Genomic DNA, 12,304 nt, shown 5'->3' with positions numbered 1-12,304 from the left:
TACTGTCATGTTCAAGAAACCATTGTAAAATTATTAGACATTTTTATATTGAAGCCAGAAACTACTTTGCACCGTAAAACGAAATCACTAAAGGTTAATGTTTTAAATCTGTATTTGTAAAAACACATGAATGCATTTGGGGTCTATTTGTTAAAATGAATATTTACTGGGGATTTTTTTTTTTTTTTTGCAAATGTTCATAGAAGCTATGACATGTTACTTTGTTTCACCGTGTGGAAGTGAAATAAAATGTTTGGTTAGTTGCTGTAATTCTGAAAATGCCTCGTGATTACTGACGAATTGGTTTTACTATATTTCCAGAAACTAGTTCTGATTATTCTCATATTAGTCATTGTCCTGTTATGGCCACGGGATGTCGCTTTCTTCTAAGCACAGGTTCAATGTGAATCACGTGACCAGTCATCCACAACTGGGTAGGCTTTATGCAAATGAGTTCTGCGTACACAGGATTTTTACTACTGGAACCCGGACTCTCCGAGCACAGCGAGAGTCTCACTAGACAACAGAGGACGCACAGATTCCGCTCTGGACATTATACCAAGACCCGGTTGGATGTGCAATATGACTTTTGAAGATACCAGTGGAGATAATTCAACAGAAAGGTTAGCTTTGCGTTGAACTCTGCATTTTCCTTTAATTTAATTCTGTTTTTAATACGAATTTAGAAACTTTTTGTTAGAATTATTGGTTTGCAGATATAATTGCACACTGCCCTTTGTGACCGACATTCAGCCCTATTATATTGAGCCGTCCCCCGGTTCTTGCATTTGTATCACACATGCAACGTTACATCACGAGCTGGCATTCACATGTCACGTGAACGGCGTTAGATGGAAAATTGGGGCATCAAATCTTAAACTAACAGCCTCTCTGATCATGCGCGTTCTGTTAAACTTTTGTTTCTTTAGAATGGACTCGGTGGCTACAGCGTTAGAGGAGGTCCTGAGCTCTGCATTGCCTCAGGGTTGCATCACTGTCGGAGTTTATGAAGCAGCAAAGTCACTCAATGTGTAAGTTGATAGTAAGCTCGCTACTGCCGCACTATGAAAAACTAGCTGGGATGAGCATGAAGTAGTAATGTTTGCTTTATCTTTTTCCTCATTGCTTTTAGGGATCCAGACAATGTGGTGTTGTGTCTACTGGCCACAGATGATGAGGAGGATGTGGCTCTGCAGATTCACTTTACCTTGATACAGGCATTCTGCTGCGAGAATGACATCAACATCCTGCGTGTGAGCAACATGAGGCGTCTGGCAGAGATACTCGGCGGAGTGAAGCCTGGAGGAGAGCCAATGGACTTACACTGTGTTCTAGTTACTGTAAGTACTGTTACTCACGTCCGTGTAGTTTAAACCTTGGGAATATTGCTCATTTCCTTTTGAGCAATCAAATGTACCTGGGGTTTATTGCTTCTCGTTTCTGCTGTCAGCACTTGGGAGTTGGCATCAGTTATGCAATCTGAATTATTATTTGCAAGTTTCATAAAAGAACAGATGGTAACCGCTTTGCTCTTTCCTGTGCAGAATCCGCAGTCATCCCCGTGGAAGGACCCTGCACTGAGCAAGTTGAACAGATTCTGCAGAGACTGCCGGTGTTTGGATCAGTGGGTGCCTGTTATCAACCTTCCTGACCGATGAAGCTGCTTGGAATATAAATGTATTGTGTGCAATGGGGAAAAAGTAACTGCCTAAGGCCTGTGTTAATGTCTGTGTTGGACTTGATTGGAAAGCGCCCCAGAGAGAGAGAAGTGGAGAGGGAGCGACGGGAGAGTTAGGAGAAGGAAGGGGGGGGAAAAAAGAGCACAAGCGTTCCAACAAATTTACCAGGTCAGGGTGAACTTGTGGGCCAAGGAAGAGTGACTCAGCTGTCTGGGTTCCCGGATTTTAACGTATGACTGCGCCTTTCTCTGCCGAGAAAGAATAATTTTCGAGGAAACTGAATCATGTGAGCATGGAGCACACGTGGTGCCGAGCACAGGCGCATGGACTGGGGGAAAAGCCGACAGAGTGTCTCAGCTGACAAGACTCCAGGAACTGGACCACAACAGAGTGGATCAGTCAGCTGTCAGCTTGAAAAACTCCTCATGAAAATTTGACCAAATTGACTCAGCATTTCTTCAAGAGAACATTTACTTAATCTTATTTAAAAACTTGTCACTTTGATAACTCTGATAACTCAAAAGGGAAAGTTTTCACAGTTTATTATTATTATTATGGACAATACAATGTTTGTCCGGTAACTTGTTATGTTATTAATTTAATAAGTTATATTTATTGTGCATAGTTGAAAAGATTGTGCCTTGAAAATTTGAATAAAATAACATTTAAAAACAGTTCTCAGATGGGTTTTGCTTTACCTTTTCAGCAACTACTCCATCCGTGCACTTTTAGAAAATCATGCATGAATTTCCTGACATTTGGAGTTTGTTGTTACATGTCACAAGGGAAGTGACTCGTTTATTTATTTACTTGACATATGCTTTCGCTTTTCTTTTCTTTTGCATTTCAGCATAAAGCCAACCTGTTTAGGAGGGTGTACAACAAAGACAGAAGTGGAGTAGCTAACGTGTTTTCGGTAATCCACATGGTCTGAGAAGGAACTAGAGTTGTGCACCTCATCTGGGCTTTGTTTCCCAGCTTGAGGGGGGGGAAAAAAATCTAGCCTGTGGCAGAAAAATGGACAACTACAAGTCTTTTCAGACCAGATTAGCTGGCTTTGAAATGTGCTGCAGGCATTAGGTTTCTTGAAATAAAGTTTACTCCTGCATGGGAACCCTAGTAAACGTTGACCTTTTGCACATCTTGGAGATCTTATTACACAGAGGGGTGGAGAATTCCCATTGTAGTCAAATCTAAGTGGGATGGGGCTCATTGTGACAGCTCCTTCTTCACACCCCTCTGCATTCACGCAATCAGTGCTAAATTTACTGCTGAGAGAATTAAAAATAGCAGTGAGGCATGAAAAAAAAAAATGTTGAAGACCCCTTTCAGGCTGTAAAGAGAGAAAACCAGAACTTATGGTGCTTGCACAGAGTTAGAAAGGACAAAGGTTTCCACACAGAGCGTCACGAGACAAAGGATGCATGAGTCAGGGCTATTCAGCTCTATTGCTAGAGCTGTACAGTACTTTAGCTTTATGCCTAAAAATAGCCACATGAATAGAGGCATACCCTCTGACCACTGGCAATAATAGTTCTTGTAATTAACATGCAGTGTACGCACAGAGACTGACCCACTGAAGAGATGTCAGTTTGCAGGCAGGGATATCACAAAGACAACATTCCTGTCAAGCGGAGGGCTAACAGATGGGGAGGGAAAACTGGGTCAAAAAGGGACTGGAAGACTGAGGAGGATTGTGGGGTATGACAGAAGCTACACGGTCTGTGGTTGTCTTAAACTGACTGCAATAAACAAGAAAATTTTGCAAATCTGATAAACTGTATAGAAGTCTGTACATGTAAATAACGTTAACCTTGATAGAATTTTTAGATCTGAAGGGGTTTTTTAGGTTGTTAAACAATATCAGAAATAGTAGAGTCTGATCTGTATGACATGACACCTCCTGAAAATCAGTTTGATCACTGAAAGGCCTTCCTGACACTGAGGGAGGAGCTTCTAAAAGTAGGTGAGATAATGGAGATAGTGGATTATTGGCTTATCCCAGGGCTTCTTCATTACCAGGTAACACTATCACTGCAAATGATGCTGCTACAAAAGCCAGCCATGTAAGTCATCTGACTTGAGTGGGGATTACATGAATGTGGGCCAACAAATATGGCCTGACCTGATTGTGGATGTAACATCGCACCTGAGAAGACTGAGACAGGAGATAAAAGGGTGCTCACAGAAGTAGGGATTATTGCATAACATGGTACTCATGGCTTACGGGCATGTAAACAACTTTGCTGAGAAATTAGAACAATCAAAAATGTTTGGGTCTTTGACCTGATTCACTCACCCACTTGTCTAAACATTGTGACTTGTGATTCAGACAAAGGAGTAATATTCATGTTGTTACAATAAGACATTTTCTATATAATTACAGTGGTGGGCGTGCATATAAAACATGCTCAAACTCTCAATTAATGAGGTCAGCAACCCCTCATAGCCAAAAGCTCAAGCTCCAAATTGCTTTAGATGCTCGATATCAGGACACTTTTCTGCTCTCGGCTCTACATAATGTCAGTGAGAGTGGATATCCCTACTATGAATTTCTTAATGTCAGGAACACAGCTACAGCTACAACCACAGCTGTTCAAACCCTGCTGTTTACAAGGGGCAGCCAATCAGCAGATAGCTTGCTTAAAAGGTAGTTCAGTTTGTTTTAGATGTTGGATTCACTTAAGATCTGCACCAATGCTCAGTCTAAGACAAATAAGGATCATCATGAACTTTAAATGATGAAAACCTACTATTGTAAAGTCCAATATCAAACATATGGAGCCGAAAAATGAACACTGTAGACCCTCCATTTGATTATATAAATGATGATTCATGCAATGAAAATGTCTAAAACAGGCTTATGTAAATTTAGTTGAATAATTTAACTTGTTTTCCATATTTATTTGCATTGAATATATGCAACAACAGGCAAAGGTTTGAATATGACAGTAAGCTGTTATTGACACCACGTGTGAGAAACCACAGACTTATCAACAAAAACATAAATCCATACAGACTGATCAAAATCAACCAGATGTATCGTTAACACAGCAACACGTAACACTTTTTAATCCCAAACATTGAACTCATGAAACAAAATAGAAAGTCAAATGTTAAGGTTTGACTGAAACCTGAAAAGAACATTTACAAGCAAGCACATACTCTGGTACATGGGCACAGTGTTACAAGCCTTTAGTAAGATATACCCCATATATCTCTTAATTCACCTAAAGAATCTTATAATTCACAGTTTTAGACAACAGCACTTATGTGACTTAAAGGTAGTCAAGAGGTTAAAGTAGGATTAACTTCATTATTAAGGCCCTGGCTGGTAAAATTACAAAAGTAGTTGCTCATGTTTTAGCAAGAGTATAGCTCACAAATGACATAAAGTTGCAGCTATGTCAACATGATATAATCAAAGGAAGTTTGAGCTGTAAACATGAAATGTTTCAAACTCATAACAGTCATTTGGTGTTCATTAGTTTCACAGTGCCTGAAGTGTACAAACAAGAAGCCTCAGGTCTGCAGACAGAAGCAGCGAAACTAGATCTGATGAGTCTGATTACTGTAAATATTTTTCTTCTACAGTAACGGCTTCATGGCAAGGTTAAGGTTTACTCCATTTAAGAGTGTCATCCTCCAAGTACTTGCATCGTAAGACTTACAGATATCATGTTCGTGTTCTTTTATCGCTCTCCGCTGAATACAACCAAAGTTGCAAAAACAGCAAGCTTACAGCAAAATTAAGCATCAATTCATCCTGAAATATTGGCACTGCACTGTACAAGTGCACCACATCATTTTTTGAAATGTCTAAAAAAATCAAAATCTGAATTATATTTGAACAAACTCTTTGCATCTCTGGAAAGGTTATATAAGGTTAGATATAAGAGACACGTATGATCGAGTAATCCCTATGATCTAAAAGCTCAGCCTTCAGACTGCTCTAAGCACAGCTTCAGGCAGTCCCCCTCCCTCTTGGGCAATAAGGTATGGTGCAGAAGCCCCACCTACTTGTGAGAGGCAGCCAATCAGATTAAACGTGACATAAGAGGAGGGGAATAGGAAGTAAAGTAGAATGCACAAAAACTAAGGAATATTTTAAATTGTAAAATCATATAAAACTACTGTAGTAGAGTCTAAGGATAAAATGCGGAGCTGGAAATTATCATAATGGGTCTCCTTTGATGATTTTAGACCATTTCTTCTGAGTCAAAATGCGTGACAATAAAAAGTACATCAGTGGTTATGGACCTCCCTTTCTGTTTATCCCGGAAATGCAGGTCCATTAGAGTTTGGACAGTTAACTCATCTGACAGGATATCATTATCTTGTTAATTGTCTCATTCTGAACAGAATACAAACCGTTTCCTGATGAAAGCAAGAAGTGAAAACCCAAAGCCTAAATCTGATTAGACCAATGACTTGAAGGGGGCTTGTTTATACGTGCTGTCATAATTACAGTCATCAACTCTCAGCTCCTTTCAGGCTGAGGTCTGTGGCCTTCCAGATCCTGTCAGATTACAGTGCAGACAAACAAAAGCCACCACTTTTAATCATCTTTGTTAGAGCCGCAGCTTTGATCAGAGGCAACGGCTTCAGCCTTCTGCCCGTTCTTTGGTGTCACAGCTATTTGACTAAAAGGCAGAGAGGACTACATTCCTTATCAAACTCAAGCAGGCATGTGAAAAAGTTAAGGGGTATACTGGCCTTAAGGCAAGTTGTGAGCAGAGCTTTTACACATAGGATTTAGCATCAAAAGCAAGAGTTCAGGTGTTTCCCTACAAAACTGTGCAAGGCTTCTTGTCCTTGAAAGGGTTTTCTGAAGCAGGGATACCCATTAGCAGCGGGTCATTCTTGGCATGCTCTCCACAGTAGCGCATCAGCTCCGATGAAGCCTTGGACACCTGCAAAGAAATCAGTAAATACACCAATCTCCTAAAAAAAAAAGAAAAAAAAAAAAAAAAAAAAGAAAGTGGAACAGTCATAGTGGTGTGAATGTGACTGCAGACATACCTTTATCCTCTCGATGCTGGCTTCTATCCTCAGCTGCTGCACCGTCCGTCTGGCCTGAACTATGCTACTGGAGCTCTGCATTTTTGATGACATTGCAGTTTTTAGACAGCTGTGCTTAAACCTGTGTAAGACAAAATATGATCCTTACTGAATGCACGTTAATTAGTGTAGAGATGCATCTGGTATTTAGATAAAGGAAACCAAATAAACCACAGTCTAATTAATTTGTTGATATGCTGACTGGCAACAAGATGTTCCTGCGGGAGATTAAAGAAGTGACACAAAGGCCAAGCTGCTGCTAAAAATACATGCGAGGCTATAACAGCAACAAAACAGAATCTAAGTTGATGAACATAGACTTGATGCTATTAGTATATAGAGACGAATGAGCTTAGCATCAAGTCAAATTGCAGTTATTTGGCTTAAAAGCTGTATTCGATACCTCCCATGTCCCAGCTGCACATTACCTTTCTGCTAAGGTTACAGCATTTAAATGCAATATTAAGTTACAAAATTAAATGTTGAAAAAAATATTGTTTTAAAATGATACCAATAAGAGGAAAGATGTGAAATAGAGCTATAAAAGTTGAAACGGAGCAAGAAGGAATCTGGCTCGGACTAAAACAAAAGAACACAAAAAAGTCTCTTCTGCCAAAAAATTAATGCTGATGTACTAAGTGGGAAGTGCAATTTTATTTCATGACCCAACGACAAATCATTGTGGCATGATTTGTCATACCTGACATCAATTGGCTTGATTTTCCTCCACCTGCCATAAGATTCTCCCAGGAAAGTAAAAATCCAATCAAATGACAGATCACTTATTGACACTACACGAGGTGGTTCTAGACAAAACATCAAGGACCAATGGCTTTAACCATCTTTGAGATACAGTCTATATCACTGTGTATGTCTGCATAAAAATGTTGCAACAATCTATGTAATACATGAAATATTTCAGTTATTGGCAAGCACTCACTAACAAAAAAGGGCTATAAGAAAAAATACAAAGCTGCATGTTTACGCATTAGAGGTTTTATGCATGATGTCCTTAGATATAAGAAATCAAGTTACTAAAATGTGGAAGCTGAAACAAACTCTATAACTGTGCAACTTCTCAGAAGTGGCAGTTGACCAAATCCTGAATTCATTCAATATGCGTAAAAGCTGTGACCCAACCCAGTTTCACAATTCCCACTTCCAGGATACATTGGTTTGCTTTTACCGACTCATTACGTCATTGCTCGTAGGGGAGGCGACACGCTGGCCATTTTTTACATTTAACTTTAGCCAACTGTCAGGCAGAATTCAAAGGGGAAGCAGTCTTTGAACAAAACCTCGTGTTTCCTTTCTGTTTTCTCCACTAAAAGCAATTTCCTTTAAAAACCAGAAACAGTCTCTAACGCAAGAGTAACACAATGTCTTGTATTCAAAGTTAGAGTAAAACACAGTAAATGCACTGTTGAGCAATTTTATTGAGAACTTAAACTGTGCATAGCAATTGTTCAGCTGATAATTTGCAGCTTTTGTTCCTGGAACACATTAAGAAAACACAGCAGAGAGCAGCTCTGTGGGACTGACAAAAATAACCTTTGGCATGTGGTGCAGTAAATGTTAGCTCTGTGCTCTGATGCAGGATATTACGGAGGAGGGGAACACGCTGAAACGGAAGGGAGATGAAACATGGGCAACTGCAGAACTGCCTACAGAAAAAAAGACAAGACCATACATCTCTCTAACCCCCCCCCCTCACCCACCCACTCCTTTCCGCTTCCTCCACAGGAAGCAGTATCGCCTGTTACCCTCCAAAGTATAAATGATTAAATATGGGGTGGAGGTGCTAAAAATAGAAGCTACAGACATGGGATAATAACCTAGGATAGAGAAAGTGTAGCTGTTATTGCTGGAGTGCAAGGCTTTTGCAAGGCAGTTGTCAAGGTAGCTTTCCTGAAAACCTGCATGCTGACATTAAAACCAAAAGCACGATTGCACATATTTACTGTCAGGCTCGTGTACAACATTCTGGACCTGTGTACTCATTGTACAAAGGAAGTTACCACTTCATGTCATGCATCTCTCGTCAACACAGCTGTGCTGGCCAGGCAGGAGTGGACTCTGAAAAAGGTTAGAGCTGCGTCACAGCAGGGTTAGTAACTACCCACTAACGTCTGCACGGACACTGTGTGACGCTGGCTGTTACTATCAAGCCCTGAGACCAGAAACATAAAAGTGCTGGGTAACAGTGACTGTTTACACTGATCTAAACATTAGATTTTTGAGATGGAAGTGTAGAGACCTTTCATCTTGCAACACAAGTCACAGACTAAAAAACATCTAAGGTATTTAGGGCATCCATACCTATCCTGGTATGGCTGTGTAGGTTTACTTGCAGCTTGCATGTTTAATGTTAGTATAGCAAAGGGCACTATGCCCTAAAAAACTGTGACCCCCTGTTGCATATTATTCCCCATACAAACTGCCATAATAAGTACACTTTAGAGTCCAAAAAAACTCTTTCCCAACTAAGCAGCTTATCCTTCTAAATATTGCAATCCTGCTTAGCACATTTTATGCCTAAATGAAAAGGAATGCTGCACAAACATGCTACAGCTAGCATGAGTAACCTGTTTGGAATTTCAAATATTATAGCAGATATACTGATCCAAAAGAAAACTTCTATAGGTGTACTACTTTGCTCATATAAAACTGGGTCAAGGGAATTAAAGAATTTAATAGATAAACAAATTCAGTAATGGAATTGCTGTCAATTAGACGCATAATTAAGAAGATCCACTTAAGATTGCACTAGTTGTATGACAGCTTTGAAAGTGAAGCAGATTGGTGGCTTTCAGATTGTTTAGGTGAAGCAACTTTTAGCTATTGTTCCCTCACTGGTTATGCCTTAAACCATTAGGCAAGAAAGCAAGTAAACCTGGCTATGCCTCACATTTCCAGCAGACCAGGTGTGTCTACCCTGGAGCCGAGTACCTGAACTTAATCAAAACCCTGACCAAAAACAAGCCACACTCCATTCTTCAGAGAGATGCTCCACCCTGCATTTTTCTGGAGAATGATACATACTGCAGCAGGACAATGAATCCAAACACACCTCAAAGCTTTGAGGGCCTACTTGAACACCAAAGTAGACCAGGGAGTGTGGACTGCTACCTGACCTCAACCTCAAAGAGCATTTGTGGGGGCACTTCAAAGACAAGTATTCCTGGCATCTCAAGAAGTTCAGTGGAACACTGTCAGATCATGCCAGTTTGTGTCCATGATGTTATTAAAATACAAAGAGTGAAATAAAAACCATTCTGAAATAAATGTACTTTTTTTCTAGAGATTCAGCTTCTCACTTAAACTATTAGGCAAGAAAGAAAGCAGAACTTATTTATACAGCACATTTCATTCTAGGTGGATTCACAATGTGCTGCACAAAGCACGAGCTACCACAGAGGCTGCAGGCACAAACCTAGTCAGATAATATGAAACTAAGTCAACAGACTGACGTGAGCAAGTGAATAAATAAAATAACTAAGAATATACCCATAAGATCCATAACACTTCACCACTTTTGACTGATGTCCCAGAATAAGCAGGCAATGAAGAAGAAAAAAAGTATTAGGGGTTTAGTTCTAAAACAAGCAAAAGCCAATACAATGACCTCAGTACAGGTGCTATAGTGGTCATATTTCCTGTAGAGCTGAAATTAGGATGTTTACCTGATAATCCTTTGAGCTGCACATCCAGACAACTAAAAGTAAAAGCATGGACAATTCTTTCTGCACATTAAACAGATAAAAGGTTTAAAACCTTTGTGCTATTTCCCGATTTATCAAATTGCTTGATTTATTTTGGCTCTGCTGCTGATTTGTGAAAAGATTTATAACCTATACCACTTTCTATAGAAAGCTGTAAAAAGTTCATAAGAAAAACAAAGTGAAATTATTTGCAATAAAAAATAAGTTCCAGGTTACAAAAAAAAAAAAAAACTCATGAGAACAGCTAAAAAGTAGCTGCTGGGAGGTGATCGTCCACCAGTCACAGAGACGTGGAGACCGCAGAGACCAGATGTGGCATACTGTCTTCAGCAGCCAGACTGAAAGAGGTGAATGGGTTTACAGATCCTTCCAGCAGGATTGGTTCATCACACACAGACTCTGCTGTGCAACTTCGTTCAAAGGAACTGTCTGATACAGGGAGGTCCCTCTCCTGAAATGAGCTGGATTCCAAGTAATCCCTTATTATAAGTCAAGGCAGTGACTAGTGTTACAGTAACCCTGCTGCTTCTGAGGGATCAAAATAAACTAATTACTTCTAAATTTCATGCATGTCAATAATGTGACTTTTGTTGTAGGTTCTCCTTAAGATTCTGACCGTACTAAAGCTATTTGAATAAAATGAGTATTTTTATATTTCTTGAAGAAGAAAAAAAACTCCCATACTTTTCCCGTAATATGTATGTACTGTAGTGAGGCAAACCGGACTGGTTTATAGCATGCATACTCAAATACAAGAAACGTTTAACCTGGATTTGCCCCAAAGTCAAAAAACATAAACAAGCTCATTTGCCCCGAATGAGCTTGTTTATGTTTTATACTTCTTGAAAAACATGAAGTATTCCTGAGTTAAAACCACCACTGCACTATATGCAGATAGTTCCTACTGCAAGGAACACTTTTTAGTACACTAGAAATTTTATTTTTGAAATAAGACCTCAATTAAACAAATGCGTGGTTTAAAAAAAAAAAAAAAAGTGCACTCATTCCAGTAAAACAAACATAAACAAGTAGTGAACTTTTATCACTGCGGGTGTGTGATTCCAAGTGCGGCAGAGTCTTTAAGATCCTGCTAGCCAAAAGAATGTCTGAAATGTCTTCAGCTGTGTTGCGCCTGTCTGCATCTAGCGTGTGTGCTTATGTGTGGCAAATGTAAACATGTGGCATACTGAAAGGATTGATGAAAACATATTTGAAGTTTTACAGCGGAGGGCTTACTTTGATGTGGCTTCAGGGCTTTTGCACAGGTGGGCCCTCACAGTGCCAGCACAGAGGTCCTGCAGAGTTTATGACAGCAGCTTTTGCCCTTTAGTGTGTAATAGTGCACACAGATCTGCTGCCTGACCAAATACTCTAATGACCTAATGACATATCATATGCCCATATGTGTACTGAAATACTCCTTAGCTGTTATTATCATTTCTTTGGTCCATATGGTCCTCCCTAACCCTAACAAGCTCAAAGCGGGAGTGATTGCTACAAAAATTTGCAAAACTCATTAATGAAAGCTCAAACTATTCCCGTTTCCATCCGTGACTAGCAAGAGTTCAAGAATTGGCTGTTGGTGCTGCAAATTCTTCATTTTTTAAAATTATGTTCTGTGTTTAACCTTTCTGAGACAATTCTTTTTTTTTTTTTTTTTTCAAGAGTGAAATGGTCAAGAGGGTGGAAAAAGATAGGCACACGCAAACATACAACTGAACAAATTAATTTTCGGTGCAACATTCAAAAGCATGGGTACCGTTTTCTTGATGCTTTACAAATGACTTAAATTGCCCCACTGCATGCTTCTCATGCTCTCTTTTTTTTTTTTGGCATGTTCCA

At 39.6% G+C, this 12,304-nt stretch overlaps 2 protein-coding genes across 4 annotated transcripts in view; one reads left to right on the top strand and one right to left on the bottom strand.

Annotated features, from left to right (window-relative positions):
- Nucleotides 1–477: 477 nt before the first annotated feature.
- gadd45ab (growth arrest and DNA-damage-inducible, alpha, b) lies at nucleotides 478–2,317 on the top strand. The gene is made up of 4 exons (XM_082525798.1): nucleotides 478–623; nucleotides 930–1,031; nucleotides 1,133–1,340; nucleotides 1,545–2,317. Exons 1-4 carry the CDS (start codon nucleotides 574–576, stop codon nucleotides 1,656–1,658), a joined length of 474 nt encoding a protein of 157 aa, XP_082381924.1. The 5' UTR covers nucleotides 478–573; the 3' UTR covers nucleotides 1,659–2,317.
- A 2,245-nt stretch (nucleotides 2,318–4,562) lies between these two features.
- The window catches only part of gng12b (guanine nucleotide binding protein (G protein), gamma 12b), a 28,506-nt gene continuing 20,764 nt past the window's right edge, over nucleotides 4,563–12,304 (bottom strand). For 2 of the 3 annotated variants that reach the window (XM_082523239.1, XM_082523240.1), the window contains exons 2-3: nucleotides 6,702–6,822; nucleotides 4,563–6,592 (exon numbers count right to left, since the gene is read on the bottom strand). In XM_082523239.1, coding sequence (XP_082379365.1) covers nucleotides 6,467–6,592; nucleotides 6,702–6,794 — 219 coding nt within the window. In that variant the 5' untranslated portion in view covers nucleotides 6,795–6,822 and the 3' untranslated portion in view covers nucleotides 4,563–6,466. Of the gene's footprint in view, nucleotides 6,593–6,701; nucleotides 6,823–10,423; nucleotides 10,688–12,304 lie in introns of those variants that run through there. The other variant, XM_082523241.1, reaches the window with a different exon arrangement.

This window comes from Aulonocara stuartgranti, assembly GCF_965226115.1.
Source record: "Aulonocara stuartgranti genome assembly, chromosome: 23".
NCBI classification, from domain to species: domain Eukaryota; kingdom Metazoa; phylum Chordata; class Actinopteri; order Cichliformes; family Cichlidae; genus Aulonocara; species Aulonocara stuartgranti.
Note: the sequence above shows the minus strand (reverse complement) of the source record. Positions and strands in the feature narration are given on the sequence as shown.

Bases quoted from the DNA above. Each gene is read 5' to 3' on its own strand.
- gadd45ab (XM_082525798.1), top strand. From the start codon at position 574: ATGTGCAATATGACTTTTGAAGATACCAGTGGAGATAATTCAACAGAA. The intron at 624-929 runs GTTAGCTTTGCG...TTGTTTCTTTAG, and splicing joins GGAGATAATTCAACAGAAAG to AATGGACTCGGTGGCTACAG. The intron at 1,032-1,132 runs GTAAGTTGATAG...CATTGCTTTTAG, and splicing joins GCAGCAAAGTCACTCAATGT to GGATCCAGACAATGTGGTGT.